Source organism: Echiichthys vipera (genome assembly GCF_963691815.1).
Source record: "Echiichthys vipera genome assembly, chromosome: 8".
NCBI lineage: Eukaryota > Metazoa > Chordata > Actinopteri > Perciformes > Trachinidae > Echiichthys > Echiichthys vipera.
In genome coordinates this window covers 1,038,742-1,056,241 of record NC_139833.1, presented here as the reverse complement: position 1 = coordinate 1,056,241, position 17,500 = coordinate 1,038,742, and the positions used below count along the sequence as shown (strand labels likewise).

Sequence of the window (17,500 nt, the reverse complement as noted above, 5' to 3'; positions counted from 1 at the left end):
GTGTGAGTGCAACCGTACCACGTCTAGGAGCGGCACGCTTGCCGTCCACGGCCCGTTTGGGAGAGGTGGGCTTTAGTAAAGCACGTTTGCACGTGTACGAGCACGAGCGTGCGCACGTGTACGAGCACGAGGCCTACGGCGGTTCTGAGGTCATTTCCTGTGCGCCTGTTGGGACGTAGAAAAAAGAAGGAGGGACCATGCGCGGACATTTCAAACAATGGCGGTGAAAGGTTCACGTTGGTGTGATGCGGAGGTGGAGTGTTTACTGCAGATTTGGTCGATGAAAAGATTCAAAAACAGTCGACAAGACGCACAAAAACTCCGAGGTCTACGGAAAGATCTGGAAACAAAGCCACGCATCGCCATGACGTCATCAATGCGTGTGACGTGTTACGGCGTGATGACGTATAGGCAGCAAGAAGCATTCTCCGAGGCCCAGGTAGTGTGAGTACAAACGGGCCTGGAGGGGGGGACAAGGACCCTAAAGCACGGGGCACGGCACAGAGGCACAGTGGGAGGGCGCCCTAAAACACTCTTGTGTTAGTGGTTAAAAAAGACCTTTGAATGCCTTCACCGTGCTGCCCCGAGCTAGCCACTGTTAGCCACGTTCGGCTGTTAGCGACTCTCCTGGATTTCTACCTTAACAGTTGTTACAGATAAAAACTGTCTCTGTGGATTATTTGATGAATGTAAAGTGCAGAAGAAGTCGGTCAGAAACAGCAAAAGGTGAAATCAGACGGTTAAAAACAACAAAGCTCGGAGGGAATCCTCTAAAATAAGGAGAAACTAAAGGTGCATGTTCCCTGAAGATGCACGAGTCTGCAGACGATCTCTCCTGATCCTCGTCGGGTGCAGAGGAGCCGTGTTCTTCAGCCGACGTGTGGACGTCTCGGGGCTCCTCCTCCTCCTCCTCCTCTTCTTCCTCTCGCTCCTCCTAATCGAGTTTTGGTCGGACACAGTCTCTCGCAGTCCTTCTGAGTCTCGAAGCGGTTTTGGTTTCCGCCGCAGCCGCTGTACCAGAAGCGAGAGCATCTGCCCCGGCCGATGTCAAAGAACCACATCACGGTGTAGCTGCTGCAGCCGCCGGCGTCCTGGCGGAGGAAACACACGTCTGCACGGAGACAGGAGAGAGACGAGCGTGTCACAACAATCATGTGATGGTCTGATGTGACATGAAGACATGCAAACGTTCTGTTTCTCTACAAACACACGTGTGAAGGAGGAGGTCACGAAGCATCAACACCCAATCAGAGCGCTTCACTTCTTACCTTTGGAGACGATGGCGGTCGTCTCCGGCTCCGGCAGGATGTTCGGATCTGTGAGAGAGAACAGACGCAGGTTCATCACACACACACACACACACCTGCAGCAGCATCACTGTACATTTACTCTGTCTGTTCTGTCACAGTCGAGAAAAGATGCAGAGACAGGAAACAGCCACAGGGGGGAGCTACACACCCGAAGACCACAGACACACAACAGAGGCAGACACAGGAAAACATGGAACATATAAGCAAAGTGGCTACAAATAGATGCAAAACCAGCACAAAAAGATAAAAAATGACTAAAAATAGATGCAAAACCAGCACAAAAAGATGCAAAATGACTTAAAATAGATGCAAAACCAGCACAAAAAGATGCAAAATGACTAAAAATAGATGCAAAACCACCACAAAAAGATGCAAAATGACTAAAAATAGATGCAAAACCAGCACAAAAAGATGCAAAATGACTAAAAATAGATGCAAAACCACATTTACACAAAGACTGTGTTTGTGTATCTAAAGTATGTGTTTGTGTGTGTTTGTGTCTCTAAAGTGTGTGTTTGTGTATAAAGTGTGTGTTTGTGTATAAAGTGTGTGTTTGTGTGTGTTTGTGTCTCTAAAGTGTGTGTTTGTGTATAAAGTGTGTGATTGTGTGTCTAAAGTGTGTGTTTGTGTATAAAGTGTGTGTTTGTGTATAAAGTGTGTGTTTGTGTATAAAGTGTGTGTTTGTGTATAAAGTGTGTGTTTGTGCTACCGTCCAGGCTCTGTTCGTCTCCTCTGGTCAGAGTTTGTCCTTCCATCTGCTCCAGGAACTCGTCCCTCAGCTCCACCGTCCCGTGACTGGACACACACACACACACGCACACACACACACACACACACACACACACACACACACACACACACACACACACACACACACACACACACACACACACACACACACACACACACACACACACACACACACACACACACACGGCGTAAAATAACAAACAAAATAAGTCCACTTAAAGCTGCATTCTCTCTAATGTCCAGCAGGAGGAGACTCCACTTAAAGCTGCATTCTCTCTAATGTTCAGCAGGAGGAGACTCCACTTAAAGCTGCATTCTCTCTAATGTCCAGCAGGAGGAGACTCCACTTAAAGCTGCATTCTCTCTAATGTCCAGCAGGAGGAGACTCCACTTAAAGCTGCATTCTCTCTAATGTTCAGCAGGAGGAGACTCCACTTAAAGCTGCATTCTCTCTAATGTCCAGCAGGAGGAGACTCCACTTAAAGCTGCATTCTCTCTAATGTCCAGCAGGAGGAGACTCCACTTAAAGCTGCATTCTCTCTAATGTCCAGCAGGAGGAGACTCCACTTAAAGCTGCATTCTCTCTAATGTCCAGCAGGAGGAGACTCCACTTAAAGCTGCATTCTCTCTAATGTCCAGCAGGAGGAGACTCCACTTAAAGCTGCATTCTCTCTAATGTCCAGCAGGAGGAGACTCCACTTAAAGCTGCATTCTCTCTAATGTCCAGCAGGAGGAGACTCCACTTAAAGCTGCATTCTCTCTAATGTCCAGCAGGAGGAGACTCCACTTAAAGCTGCATTCTCTCTAATGTCCAGCAGGAGGAGACTCCACTTAAAGCTGCATTCTCTCTAATGTCCAGCAGGAGGAGACTCCACTTAAAGCTGCATTCTCTCTAATGTCCAGCAGGGGGAGACTCCACTTAAAGCTGCATTCTCTCTAATGTCCAGCAGGAGGAGACTCCACTTAAAGCTGCATTCTCTCTAATGTCCAGCAGGAGGAGACTCCACTTAAAGTGCAGATCTGTAGAAAGTGCGATTTACCGTTTTTGGATGCGACGTGCTTCGTCCGGCAGCTGGTCACAGGTCGGTTTCAGTGACGGAGGAGGATACTCGTTCTTTCCCTCTGAAACAAGCACAAACGTAGTCAGTCGTTTAAGAAGCAAGAATTAACAAAAGGTGCAAAGTTGAACCCTGGAGGGGTCTGGTCTTACTGCTGAGGGCGGAGAGGAAGACCCTGAAGTAGCGCTGGGCGTAGCCCTGCTCGCCCCCCTTCAGTTTGCCCACGTGGATCAGGTGCTGCAGCACAGGCGCACTGGCCAGCTCCTCCACCTGCGTCCGGTCGTAGCGCTCGCCGACCGTCACCACAAACACCGCCACGCCCTCGCACTTAACCTTCTGGGAGATGTAGCGCAGCTTGGCTCGGTCCTCGTACGCCGTCTGGGTGCCCACCACGATCAGCAGCGCCCTCATCCTCCGGGGCTGCGCCGCCTTCAGGAGCACCTCCTTCAGGGTGAACTCCAGCGCCCGTCCCAGCGCCGAGGAGCCGCCCTGCAGCGTCATGTTCCGGAGCAGGTGCCTCCTCATCAGGTTGTGGTTCTGGTAGGTCCCCAGGCCGAACTCCACCTTGGGGGCCTGGGTGCCGCTCTGCTGGACTACAGCCACCCGGGCCTGGTTGCCGGCCCTGCGGGGCTGCGGGCTCACCGCCAGCTGCTCCACCACAGAGCCCAGCAGCTGCTGCACGCCGGCGTACTCGTCCGCCTTCATCTCCCTGGAGCTGTCCGCCACCATGACCAGGTCCAGGTCCGCCTCCTGAGGTGCCGGGACCTCCTGGATGAAGCTGCACATCTCTGAGCGCCGACAGGGATCTGGAGTCAGAACCAGAATCATCAAAGTCAGCTGTGCAGGAGTGTGTGTGTGTGTGTGTGTGTGTGTGTCTGCACATGTTGCATGTTTAAATAAAGATCAAAAACCACGTTAACTACTGGAGAGACTTGTTCTTAACGTAAAACAACAAAGCGGACCTAAGCCACTGAGGGGCTGCTGTATTCCGGGTCTAATGAATCCAACGCAGGCCTTTGTTTTAGCCGCCTTAACAGGAGTGGGTTGTCTTTCATATTTTTTGAGGGGAACAGATCGACCTTTATTCGCCTGTTATGGATTGTTACTCCGGGTCGGGAATGAGTCCTGACCCCAAGTGAAGGAGTTCAAGTACCTCGGGATCTTGTTCACGAGTGAGGGGACGATGGAGCGTGAGTTTGGCCGGAGAATCGGAGCAGCGGGGGCGGAGCTGCAGTCGCTCTACCGCACCGTTGTGACGAAAAGAGAGCTGAGGAAGACAAAGCTCTGGATCTACCCTCAGTCCTGGTTCCTACCCTCACCTGTGGTCATGAAAGCTGGGTCAGGACCCAAAGAACCAGGTCCAGGTCAGGACCCAAAGAACCAGGTCCAGGTCCAAGCGTGTGAAATGTGTTTCCTCAGGAGGGGGTCTGGAGTCTCCCTTAGAGAGAGGGGGAGAAGTTCAGCATCCGTGAGGAACTCGGAGTAGAGCCGCTGCTCCTTTGTGTTGAAAGGAGCCAGTTGAGGTGGTTCAGGATCATCTGGTAAGGATGAACCCTGGGCGCCTCCCTAGGGAGGTGTTCCAGGCACGTCCAGCTGGGAGGAGCCCTCGGGGAAGACCCAGGACCAGGTGGAGAGATTAGATCTCCACACTGGCCTGGGAACGCCTCAGGATCCCCCAGTTAGAGCTGGTTAATGTGGCCCGGGAAAGGGAAGTTTGGGGTCCCCTGCTAAAGCTGCTTCCCCCGCGCCCCGACCCCCGATAAGAGGCTGAAGATGAGATGAGATCAGAATAAGAATATATTTGAAACAGAGGCTCAAACGTCTTCTCGTCCAAACCGAGTGAGGAAGTCTCTGCTGAGGCTGAAGGCTCTGGATCTCAACATCACATGGAGGTCAGGTACCTGATACCGTTCAGAGACACTCACTCATCTTCAGCCTCTGATCCTGGATCAGGTCTCGGGGGCAGCAGCTCCAGCAGGGGACCCCAAACTTCCCTTTCCCGGGCCACATTAACCAGCTCTAACTGGGGGATCCTGAGGCGTTCCCAGGCCAGTGTGGAGATCTAATCTCTCCACCTGGTCCTGGGTCTTCCCCGAGGCCTCCTCCCAGCTGGACGTGCCTGGAACACCTCCCTAGGGAGGCGCCCAGGGTTCATCCAGACCAGATGATCCTGAACCACCTCAACTGGCTCCTTTCAACGCAAAGGAGCAGCGGCTCTACTCCGAGTTCCTCACGGATGCTGAACTTCTCCCCCTCTCTCTAAGGGAGACTCCAGCCCCCCTCCTGAGGAAACACATTTCACACGCTTGGACCTGGACCTGGTTCTTTGGGTCCTGACCTGAACCTGGTTCTTTGGGTCATGACCCAGCTTTCATGACCACAGGTGAGGGTAGGAACCAGGACTGAGGGTAGATCCAGAGCTTTGCCTTCCTCAGCTCTCTGTTCGTCACAACGGTGCGGTAGAGCGACTGCAGCTCCGGCCCCGCTGCTCCGATTCTCCGGCCAAACTCACGCTCCATCGTCCCCTCACTCGTGAACAAGATCCCGAGGTACTTGAAGTCCTTCACTTGGGGTCAGGACTCGTTCCCTCATTGAAAGATAGCCGGGCTGTGCACTGTGCACCCCTCGTATGTAAGTGATTATGCTGTTGGCAGCAGAAGCAGACGAGATGTGTTTAACCACAGTCTCGATCGTTGTGTTTGCAGAAAGAGGAAACACATTCCTGACACTCGACCGCAGCTGGGGACAAAGGACGACCGTGGCCGACCCGACCGCTCGACTCCCTGCTGTGAACACGGACGCTAGACCTCCGTATCCCTGCAGGACCGTCCACAAAACACCACAAAGGAGGATCCTTTGCACCCTGAGAGACGACTAAAGACAAACTCTGCATTGTTTTCTTGCAGGCTCAGCGCGTACCGTAACAGATGGCACAGCTCTTGACCTTCTTCAGGTCCGCAGCCGTGTCCCTCCCCAAGACCGTGAAGACGTAGTGTTTGGTGTCGTCCGCCTGAGAAGAAACAGAAGCTGTTGTTATTTACAAGGGTTCAACTTTGCACCTTTTTTTTCTTTGTGCTTCTTAAACGACAGACTGCGTTTGTGCTTGTTCCAGAGGGAAAGAACGAGTATCCTCCTCCGTCACTGAAACAGACCTGTGACCAGCTGCCGGACGAAGCACAACGCATCCAAAAACGGTAAATCGCACTTTCTACAGATCTGCACTTTAAGTGGAGTCTCCTCCTGCTGGACATTAGAGAGAATGCAGCTTTAAGTGGAGTCTCCTCCTGCTGGACATTAGAGAGAATGCAGCTTTAAGTGGAGTCTCCTCCTGCTGGACATTAGAGAGAATGCAGCTTTAAGTGGAGTCTCCTCCTGCTGGACATTAGAGAGAATGCAGCTTTAAGTGGAGTCTTCTCCTGCTGGACATTAGAGAGAATGCAGCTTTAAGTGGAGTCTCCTCCTGCTGGACATTAGAGAGAATGCAGCTTTAAGTGGAGTCTCCTCCTGCTGGACATTAGAGAGAATGCAGCTTTAAGTCGAGTCTCCTCCTGCTGGACATTAGAGAGAATGCAGCTTTAAGTGGAGTCTCCCCCTGCTGGACATTAGAGAGAATGCAGCTTTAAGTGGAGTCTCCTCCTGCTGGACATTAGAGAGAATGCAGCTTTAAGTGGAGTCTCCTCCTGCTGGACATTAGAGAGAATGCAGCTTTAAGTGGAGTCTCCTCCTGCTGGACATTAGAGAGAATGCAGCTTTAAGTGGAGTCTCCTCCTGCTGGACATTAGAGAGAATGCAGCTTTAAGTGGAGTCTCCCCCTGCTGGACATTAGAGAGAATGCAGCTTTAAGTGGAGTCTCCTCCTGCTGGACATTAGAGAGAATGCAGCTTTAAGTGGAGTCTCCTCCTGCTGGACATTAGAGAGAATGCAGCTTTAAGTGGAGTCTCCTCCTGCTGGACATTAGAGAGAATGCAGCTTTAAGTGGAGACAAACACAGGTCTTACCTCCATCGCTTCACTGACAGACTTAGATTTGCTCAGAGAGACGACGGCGGGGACGATGTTGAGGCCGCGGTACTCCATCATGGCGGTCACAATTTCGGAACTGTTCTCTGACTTCCCACTGGAGAGGAAGACCGCCACCTTCCTCATCATCACTCCCGCTCGGATGCGCTTGAAGACGTTCTGACCCACGAAGCGCATGGCGGCGCCCAGGTGCGCCTTGTTGGTCGTCCTCTCCAGGGCGATGTTCTTCACCGCCTCGATCAGCTGAGTCTTGCGGTGGTAGTCCTGGAAGCGGATCAGGTACTTGGCGTAGGCGCTGTATCCCACCACGGCGACGCGAGCGCCCGTCGGACAGTTGCTCTCAGAGATGGCGATGTCCTCCAGCAGGGAGAGGAGGGCGGAGCGCTGCCTCTCGAAGGCCGCCGGGGTCACGTCGCTCGACATGTCCAGGCCGAACACCAGCTCCGTGGGGTACGCCGGGCACGCGAACTCACCTGGAGACGTTAGAGAGAATAAAGTAAACACACAAATGCAGGAAACTGAAGCCAACAGATTCATTCATTCATTCATCTTCAGCCTCTTGTCCCTGTCGGGGTCGTGGGGGGCTGGAGCCGATCCCAGCTGACATCGGGCGTGAGGCGGGGTGCACCCTGGACAGGACGCCAGTCTATCACAGGACACATAGAGACGAACAGAGACAGACAACCATTCACACCTACGGGTGATTTAGAGTCATCAATGAACCGAACACCTGCACGTCTTTGGACTGTGGGAGGAAACCGGAGAACCCGGAGAAAACCCACGCAGACACGGGGACAACATGCAAACTCCACACAGAAGGGCCCCAGCCGGGATTCAAACCAGGAACCCTCTCGCTGTGAGGCGACAGATGCAACTGTAAACTCATCAGTAGTGCTGGTCCAGTGACCCTAAACAACTTCCAGACTCCCGACACAACACAGACCGTTGAAAGAAAACTGACCATGGGGTGAAATACGGACCCCGCCCACAGCGACTTCCTGTCTGATCCAATCAGGAAGCTCCGTCAGCGTCAGTTCTCTGAGTGTCCACTAGGGGCAGGTTTCATAACAGAGCAGTTTCTCATTGAGCCCCATGTTAAACAGGCCGTTTACACAGCATCATTAAACCTGTTTAAGGACAAAAGAACATTCTAGTCTGTGTGTTTAGCTCAGATCTCCATGGCAACACTGAGGGGGAGGGGCTAGTTTTTATTTGATTGGAGGTTAAAGTTTATGAATAATTAGGGGCGTGGCCTCTTGAGTGACAGCTAGCCTCTGGCCCTCACTTCTCCTCGGAGGTAAACGTCAGCCAGATGGACGTACGCCCCTCCCCCCAACGTCACATACATGCACATAAACGTCAGCCACAGAGAAAACAGAGCAGGTTTTTTCGTGAAAACATTTAAAAGAAAGTAATAAAACAGTTGAAGGAGGAAGTATTCAGTAAAAGTACAAACTGCACACCTGGCCCAGATGGACGTACGCCCCTCCCCCCAAAGATGGCGACTCCCGTAGGCGAGGACGATTGTCCCGTCATCCCACCGTTAAATATGCAAAAACTGTGTGTGTGAACCTTTCACCGCCATTGTTGTAAATGTCCGCACATGGTCCCTCCTTATTTCTACGTCCCAACAGGCGCACAGGAAATGACCTCAGAACCGCCGTAGGCCTCGTGCTCGTACACGTGCGCACGCTCGTGCTCGTACACGTGCAAACGTGCTTTACTAAAGCCCACCTCTCCCAAACGGGCCGTGGACGGCAAGCGTGCCGCTCCTAGACGTGGTACGGTTGCACTCACACTGGTCAAAGGAACCAGACTTAGCTGTGACACGTGCTGGGGCACGGGACGGAGGCACAGTGGGAGGGCGCCCTAAGACACTGCTGTAGGCGAGGACGATTGTCCCGTCAGCCCACCGTTAAATATGTAAAAACTGACGAGTAACTAGAATTTAAAGTACTTTAAATTATTGAGCAATCATATAATAAAAAAAAACGCTTTAAAAGGAATAAAACGTGACTTTGTGCAGGACGCTGTTAAAAAAGACGTGTTTTTAGCAGTTTTTTAACCCAAATTAAGACTAAAACCATTACGTTTTGTTTGATTTCCACAATAAAGCTTGAAAAAGTGACCGAATGAAGTGACAGCAGAGCGTTCTGTAACGGCAGCATGTCGACAGCCACCGGGTCCAGACATGAAAAACCAAAGGAGTGAAACTAAAAAGGTTAAAAGGTGAATTATTGTCTTGTTTTTGTAGCATAATGTTGTGAGTGAGTGAGTGGAGGTATACGTACCGTGGCAACACGCTGTGGGGAGGAGAGAGAATATAAAAACATGTTATAAGAGCATTTGTGAAATATTTATGTACTTTTTTTAATAGGAAAAGAAGAATTACTTTATTTATCTCACAATGTTATACACACACACACACACACACATACACACACACACACACACACACACACACACACACACACACACACACACACACACACACACACACACACACACACACACACACACACACACACACACACACACACACACACACACACAGGACCTATATACATGCAATTAATGGAGAGATGTCAGAGCGAGGGGGCTGCCAGTGACCGGCGCCCCGAGCAGTTGGGGGTTCGATGCCTTGCTCAACAGCACCTCGGCAGTGCCCAGGAGATGAACTGGCACCTCTCCAGCCACCAGTCCACACTCCATTCATGGTCCACACAGGGACTTGAACCAGCAACCAAAGTCACCTGTGGACTGAGCTGCTGCCGCCCCAATAGAACTTAAATATGAATGTTTCCCAAAGTGTTTCATGACCTAAATGAATAATCAACAGTACGCTGACAAACGCACACATTCAAACACTCACCGCAGTTTTCTCTGACGCTGGAGATCAGTTTGCAAACCTGAGGAACAGGAAACAGGAAACAGGAAACAGGAAACAGGAAACAGGATTAGTCTGAATAAAATGATCTTAAATCTAAAGTTTTTAAAGGTTGTGTTGTGTTTTAAAGTGTTCGGATCCTTTTCTGCAGTGAAAGCAATAAAACACGCTGTGGAGTTACACAGTTTATGTCCACCTGGGATATCTACGACTTTTATTCTGAAAATACTACAACTTTATTGTGAAAATACTACGACTTTAGTCTGAAACACTACGACTTTATTGTGAAAATATTACGACTTTATTGTGAAAATACTACGACTTTATTGTGAAAATACTACGACTTTATTGTGAAAATACGACCTTATTGTAAAAATACTACAACTTTATTGTGAAAATACTACGACTTTAGTCTGAAACACTACGACTTTATTGTGAAAATACTACGACTTTATTGTGAAAATACTACGACTTTATTGTGAAAATACGACCTTATTGTAAAAATACTACAACTTTATTGTGAAAATACTACGACTTGTATTGTGAAAATACTACGACTTTATTGTGAAAATACGACCTTATTGTAAAAATACTACAACTTTATTGTGAAAATACTACGACTTGTATTGTGAAAATACTACGACTTTATTGTGAAAATACTACGACTTTATTGTGAAAATACTGCGACTTTATTGTGAAAATCCTACGACTCTAGTCTGAAACACTACGACTTTATTGTGAAAATACTACGACTTTTATTGTGAAAATCCTGCGACCTCAGTGTGACTCACGCTGGTGCGCTCTCCCGCAGCTCCTCTGGGACCCTGGAACGATGAAAAGGAGGGAAATTAAAGTTGAATCATTATAATTTAATCCTGTTTTTATTGATGATGTCAGAACCAAACGACCTCTCACCCGGCGTCCTGGATGACCCGGTTCTCCGGGCACGCCCGGTCCTCCCGACCCACCTGAGTTCCCCTGGATCGACCGGACCGGAAATGAAAAAGTCTCAGATGAAGCAAAAAAAACACCAAAACAATCAGTTTAATAATAAAACCATGAACGCCGTCAGAGAGCGGAGACCGCCGCCAAACAACGGTGCGTTCAGGCGCTCCTCGGCGCTCCAGTTCCGGTGTGTTCAAGAGCTTTAAGTGGTGATGTGGAAACAAAATGGCTGCCGAACAGAACACGTGTTGTATTTTATTGCTTAGAGCTTTTAAACGTTGGACAACAAAGAGAAAAGAAGTCATTTTGCATCTTTTTTTAGTCATTTTGCATCTTTTTGTGCTGGTTTTGCATCTATTTTTAGTCATTTTGCATCTTTTTGGGGTGGTTTTGCATCTATTTTTAGTCATTTTGCATCTTTTTGTGGTGGTTTTGCATCTATTTTTAGTTATTTAGCATCTTTTTGTGCTGGTTTTGCATCTATTTTTAGTCATTTTGCATCTTTTTGGGGTGGTTTTGCATCTATTTTTAGTCATTTTGCATCTTTTTGTGCTGGTTTTGCATCTATTTTTAGTCATTTTGCATCTTTTTGGGGTGGTTTTGCATCTATTTTTACTCATTTTGCATCTTTTTGTGGTGGTTTTGCATCTATCTTTAGTCATTTTGCATCTTTTTGTGCTGGTTTTGCATCTATTTTTAGTCATTTTGCATCTTTTTGGGGTGGTTTTGCATCTATTTTTACTCATTTTGCATCTTTTTGTGGTGGTTTTGCATCTATTTTTAGTTATTTAGCATCTTTTTGTGGTGGTTTTGCATCTATTTTTAGTCATTTTTAATCTTTTTGGGGTGGTTTTGCATCTATTTTTAGTCATTTTGCATCTTTTTGGGGTGGTTTTGCATCTATTTTTAGTCATTTTGCATCTTTTTGGGGTGGTTTTGCATCTATTTTTAGTCATTTTGCATCTTTTTGGGGTGGTTTTGCATCTATTTTTAGTCATTTTGCAACCTTTTTGGGGTGGTTTTGCATCTATTTTAGTCATTTTGCATCTTTTTGGGGTGGTTTTGCATCTATTTTTAGTCATTTTTAATCTTTTTGGGGTGGTTTTGCATCTATTTTTAGTCATTTTGCATCTTTTTGGGGTGGTTTTGCATCTATTTTTAGTCATTTTGCATCTTTTTGGGGTGGTTTTGCATCTATTTTTAGTCATTTTGCATCTTTTTGGGGTGGTTTTGCATCTATTTTTAGTCATTTTGCAACCTTTTTGGGGTGGTTTTGCATCTATTTTAGTCATTTTGCATCTTTTTGGGGTGGTTTTGCATCTATTTTTAGTCATTTTGCAACCTTTTTGGGGTGGTTTTGCGTATATAATCAAATAAAAATATATATTTAACATATTATTTAAGGGGTTCTTCCTCGCTGCACCGAGTTTCACACAAACGACCCAGAGACGGAAACACGACGTTATAATGAGACCCAGGTGGTCACTCACCCCTCGACCCTGATTCCCCTTTGGACCCGGGTATCCTTTAGATCCCTTCTGACCGTCCTCACCCTGAACACACAAGAAAAGCAGTCGCTCAGGCTTCAACGTGCTTCTCCTTCTTAACGTTTGGTGAAATTTATATTTAAATTCTTAGAAAATGGACTCACCATGAGACCGGGGTACCCAGGAAAACCAGGATCTCCCTGCGAAGAGAAGGTTAGAGGTTTGACTTTAGTCTGAAACGCTACGACTTTAGTCTGAAACGCTACGACTTTAGTCTGAAACGCTACGACTTTAGACTGAAACGCTACGACTTTAGTCTGAAACACTACAACTTTAGTCTGAAACAATACGACTTTAGTCTGAAACGCTACGACTTTAGTCTGAAACACTACGACTTTAGTCTGAAACGCTACGACTTTAGTCTGAAACACTACGACTTTAGTTTGAAACGCTACGACTTTAGTCTGAAACACTACGACTTTAGTCTGAAACTCTACGACTTTAGTCTGAAACACTACGACTTTAGTCTGAAACACGACGACTTTAGTCTGAAACGCTACGACTTTAGTCTGAAACGCTACGACTTTAGTCTGAAACGCTACGACTTTAGTCTGAAACGCTACGACTTTAGTCTGAAACGCTACGACTTTAGTGTGAAACACGACGACTTTAGTCTGAAACGCTACGACTTTAGTCTGAAACGCTACGACTTTAGTCTGAAACGCTACGACTTTAGTCTGAAACGCTACGACTTTAGTCTGAAACGCTACGACTTTAGTCTGAAACGCTACGACTTTAGTCTGAAACGCTACGACTTTAGTCTGAAACTCTACGACTTTAGTCTGAAACGCTCGACTTTAGTCTGAAACGCTACGACTTTAGTCTGAAACTCTACGACTTTAGTCTGAAACGCTACGACTTTAGTCTGAAACGCTACGACTTTAGTCTGAAACGCTACGACTTTAGTCTGAAACACTACGACTTTAGTCTGAAACGCTACGACTTTAGTCTGAAACGCTACGACTTTAGTCTGAAACGCTACGACTTTAGTCTGAAACACTACGACTTTAGTCTGAAACGCTACGACTTTAGTCTGAAACGCTACGACTTTAGTCTGAAACATTACGACTTTAGTCTGAAACACTACGACTTTAGTCTGAAACGCTACGACTTTAGTCTGAAACGCTACGACTTTAGTCTGAAACACTACGACTTTAGTCTGAAACACTACGACTTTAGTCTGAAACACTACGACTTTAGTCTGAAACATTACGACTTTAGTCTGAAACGCTACGACTTTAGTCTGAAACACTACGACTTTAGACTGAAACGCTACGACTTTAGTCTGAAACACTACGACTTTAGTCTGAAACACTACGACTTTAGTGTGAAACAGTACGACTTTAGTCTGAAACGCTACGACTTTAGTCTGAAACGCTACGACTTTAGTCTGAAACACTACGACTTTAGTCTGAAACACTAAGACTTTAGTCTGAAACGCTACGACTTTAGTCTGAAACGCTACGACTTTAGTCTGAAACACGACTTTAGTCTGAAACACTACGACTTTAGTCTGAAACACTACGACTTTAGTCTGAAACGCTACGACTTTAGTCTGAAACGCTACGACTTTAGTCTGAAACGCTACGACTTTAGTCTGAAACGCTACGACTTTAGTCTGAAACACTACGACTTTAGTCTGAAACGCTACGACTTTAGTCTGAAACATTACGACTTTAGTCTGAAACACTACGACTTTAGTCTGAAACACTACGACTTTAGTCTGAAACACTACGACTTTAGTCTGAAACACTACGACTTTAGACTGAAACACTACGACTTTAGGCTGAAACACTACGACTTTAGTCTGAAACGCTACGACTTTAGTCTGAAACACTACGACTTTAGTCTGAAACGCTACGACTTTAGTCTGAAACACTACGACTTTAGTCTGAAACGCTACGACTTTAGGCTGAAACACTACGACTTTAGTCTGAAACGCTACGACTTTAGTCTGAAACATATCTTTAAAAACTGAACCGTGTTTGCCGCAGTCGTGGAACGGCGGCCATTGAAAGGGGGCTCCAAACCAAGTCCTGTTCAGGGCCCCCAAAAGTCTAGGGCCGGCCTTGTTCACGCTTCGTGGGTTAGAAATGGCGGATCACTCGTACGTATGACCAGAGAACCAGAGAACGAGAGAACCAGAGAACGAGCCGGAACATTTAAACAACTTAGAGGAAGACAGGGCCTCGTTGTGCAGTGGCAGTTACAGTGTTTGAGTCTTACCTCATGGCGTCGGTCTCCACGTCAGAACATACTAAATATTACACAACTGTGTTGGGAAACTCACAAAGTCACAACCTCACAGCCCTTCCAGCTGCACTCTTTCCCTCTTTCCCACCACAGCTGCTCGTGAACACGACGTTTATACGACAAAAGTCTTTTAAAAACAAAGACGAAGAAGAAAATGCTGCAAATAGAATAAAACCTTTACACGCTCGTGACAAAGTTCCCAATTTCAGATATCTACAAGTCCGATGATCTTTACTCAACGTACAGTACATCGTAAATTACGTTATCACGCTGCGGATGTCGAGCGAACGTCACGAGGTATTTCAGGTCGTTAACGTCGGTTCTACCTTGACACCTGAAGGTCCTGGGAGTCCGTAACCGTCTTTTCCATCCTGACCCTGAAACACAAACAGTTTACGTCACACAGCTGAACACAGACGTGAGAACGCCGCGGACAGATTAATGCAGAATGCAGCTTTAAGTGGAGTCTCCTCCTGCTGGACATTAGAGAGAATGCAGCTTTAAGTGGAGTCTCCTCCTGCTGGACATTAGAGAGAATGCAGCTTTAAGTGGAGTCTCCTCCTGCTGGACATCAGAGAGAATGCAGCTTTAAGTGGAGTCTCCTCCTGCTGGACATTAGAGAGAATGCAGCTTTAAGTGGAGTCTCCTCCTGCTGGACATTAGAGAGAATGCAGCTTTAAGTGGAGTCTCCTCCTACTGGACATTAGAGAGAATGCAGCTTTAAGTGGAGTCTCCTCCTGCTGGACATTAGAGAGAATGCAGCTTTAAGTGGAGTCTCCTCCTGCTGGACATTAGAGAGAATGCAGCTTTAAGTGGAGTCTCCTCCTGCTGGACATTAGAGAGAATGCAGCTTTAAGTGGACATCAGAGAGAATGCAGCTTTAAGTGCTACTTACCGGCATCCCTATGGGTCCCAGAGATCCTGCAGCCCCTTTCACCCCCGGCTCTCCTGGTTGGCCCTTCGACAGAAACCATCAGAGTTATTTGACATTTCTTTTTTCTTCTCGTTAATGGTCATTTCTTTAAAAGTGCTACTTTTCCACAACAGGTTGAATCATGACATAAGGCACAGGAAGTGATGTCACACACCTTCTGTCCGTTGGGGCCGCGGCGTCCTGCTGCCCCCTTGTCTCCAGCTAGTCCTGGTCCCCCCTGGATCAAGACCAACAGAGTCGGTCACGCCTTCACGGCATCGCACACAAACCATTTCACAGTCTACGCCTCAGACGCTGAACAATAGCTGTTTCTGATTGGAACTACAAGAGACACAAAACGACCACAAAGAGACACAAAACAGCCACAAAGAGACACAAAACAACCACAAAGAGACACAAGAACTACAAAGAGACACAAAACAACTCCAAAGAGACACAAAACAACCACAGAGAGACACTAAACAACCACAGAGAGACACAAAACAACTACAAAGAGACACAAAACAACCACAGAGAGACACAAAACAACTACAAAGAGACACAAAACAACCACAGAGAGACACTAAACAACCACAGAGAGACACAAAACAACTACAAAGAGACACAAAACAACCACAAAGAGACACAAAACAGCCACAAAGAGACACAAAACAACCACAAAGGGACACAAAACAACTACAAAGAGACACAAAACAGCCACAAAGAGACACAAAACAACAACGAAGAGACACAAAACAACCACAAAGACACACAAAACAACCACAAAGAGACACAAACAAACCACAAAGAGACACAAAACAACCACAAAGGGACACAAAACAACTACAAAGAGACACAAAACAACAACAAAGAGACAAAAACAACCACAGAGACACAAAACAACTACAAAGAGACACAAAACAACCACAGAGAGACACAAAACAACTACAGAGACACAAAACAACTACAAAGAGACACAAAACAACCACAGAGAGACACAAAACAACTACAAAGAGACACAAAACAACCACAAAGAGACACAAAACAACCACAGAGAGACACTAAACAACTACAGAGACACAAAACAACCACAGAGAGACACAAAACAACCACAAAGAGACACAAAACAACCACAAAGAAACACAAAACAACCACAAAGGGACACAAAACAACTACAAAGAGACACAAAACAGCCACAAAGAGACACAAAACAACAACGAAGAGACACAAAACAACCACAAAGACACACAAAACAACCACAAAGAGACACAAAACAACCACAAAGAGACAGAAAACAACCACAAAAAGACACAAAACAAACACAAAGAGACACAAAACAGCCGCAAAGAGACACAAAACAACTACAAAGAGACACAAAACAACCACAAAGACACAAAACAACCACAAAGAGACACAAAACAACCACAAAGACACAAAACAACTACAAAGAGACACAAAACAACCACAAAGAGACACAAAACAACTACAAAGAGACACAAAACAACCACAAAGAGACACAAAACAACTACAAAGAGACACAAAACAACCACAAAGAGACACAAAACAACTACAAAGAGACACAAAACAACCACAGAGAGACACAAAACAACCACAAAGACACAAAACAACTACAAAGAGACACAAAACAACCACAAAGAGACACAAAACAACTACAAAGAGACACAAAACAACTACAAAGAGACACAAAACAACCACAAAGAGACACAAATACCTATACCTCGTATTAGGTATTAAAACATGATCTTATCTTCCACACTGGTCCCAAAGAAATAAAACTACACCGTAGAGGTCAAAGGT

General features: G+C 46.7%; 1 protein-coding gene across 2 annotated transcripts in view; it reads right to left on the bottom strand.

The window, feature by feature from the left end:
• Positions 1-17,500, bottom strand: part of LOC310950743 (collagen alpha-6(VI) chain-like) — a 48,439-nt gene that overhangs the window by 554 nt on the left and 30,385 nt on the right. For both annotated transcript variants that reach the window (XM_083918717.1, XM_083918718.1), the window contains exons 25-40: positions 15,858-15,920; positions 15,665-15,727; positions 15,096-15,146; positions 12,621-12,656; positions 12,460-12,522; positions 10,940-11,002; positions 10,816-10,848; positions 10,010-10,046; positions 9,429-9,440; positions 7,117-7,610; positions 6,038-6,128; positions 3,271-3,924; positions 3,101-3,182; positions 2,020-2,105; positions 1,269-1,316; positions 1-1,111 (exon numbers count right to left, since the gene is read on the bottom strand). The exon at positions 1-1,111 is cut by the window's left edge and continues 554 nt beyond it. In XM_083918717.1, the coding sequence (XP_083774843.1) occupies positions 870-1,111; positions 1,269-1,316; positions 2,020-2,105; positions 3,101-3,182; positions 3,271-3,924; positions 6,038-6,128; positions 7,117-7,610; positions 9,429-9,440; positions 10,010-10,046; positions 10,816-10,848; positions 10,940-11,002; positions 12,460-12,522; positions 12,621-12,656; positions 15,096-15,146; positions 15,665-15,727; positions 15,858-15,920 (2,118 nt within the window). In that variant the 3' untranslated portion in view covers positions 1-869. The remainder of the gene's footprint in view (positions 1,112-1,268; positions 1,317-2,019; positions 2,106-3,100; positions 3,183-3,270; positions 3,925-6,037; positions 6,129-7,116; positions 7,611-9,428; positions 9,441-10,009; positions 10,047-10,815; positions 10,849-10,939; positions 11,003-12,459; positions 12,523-12,620; positions 12,657-15,095; positions 15,147-15,664; positions 15,728-15,857; positions 15,921-17,500) is intronic.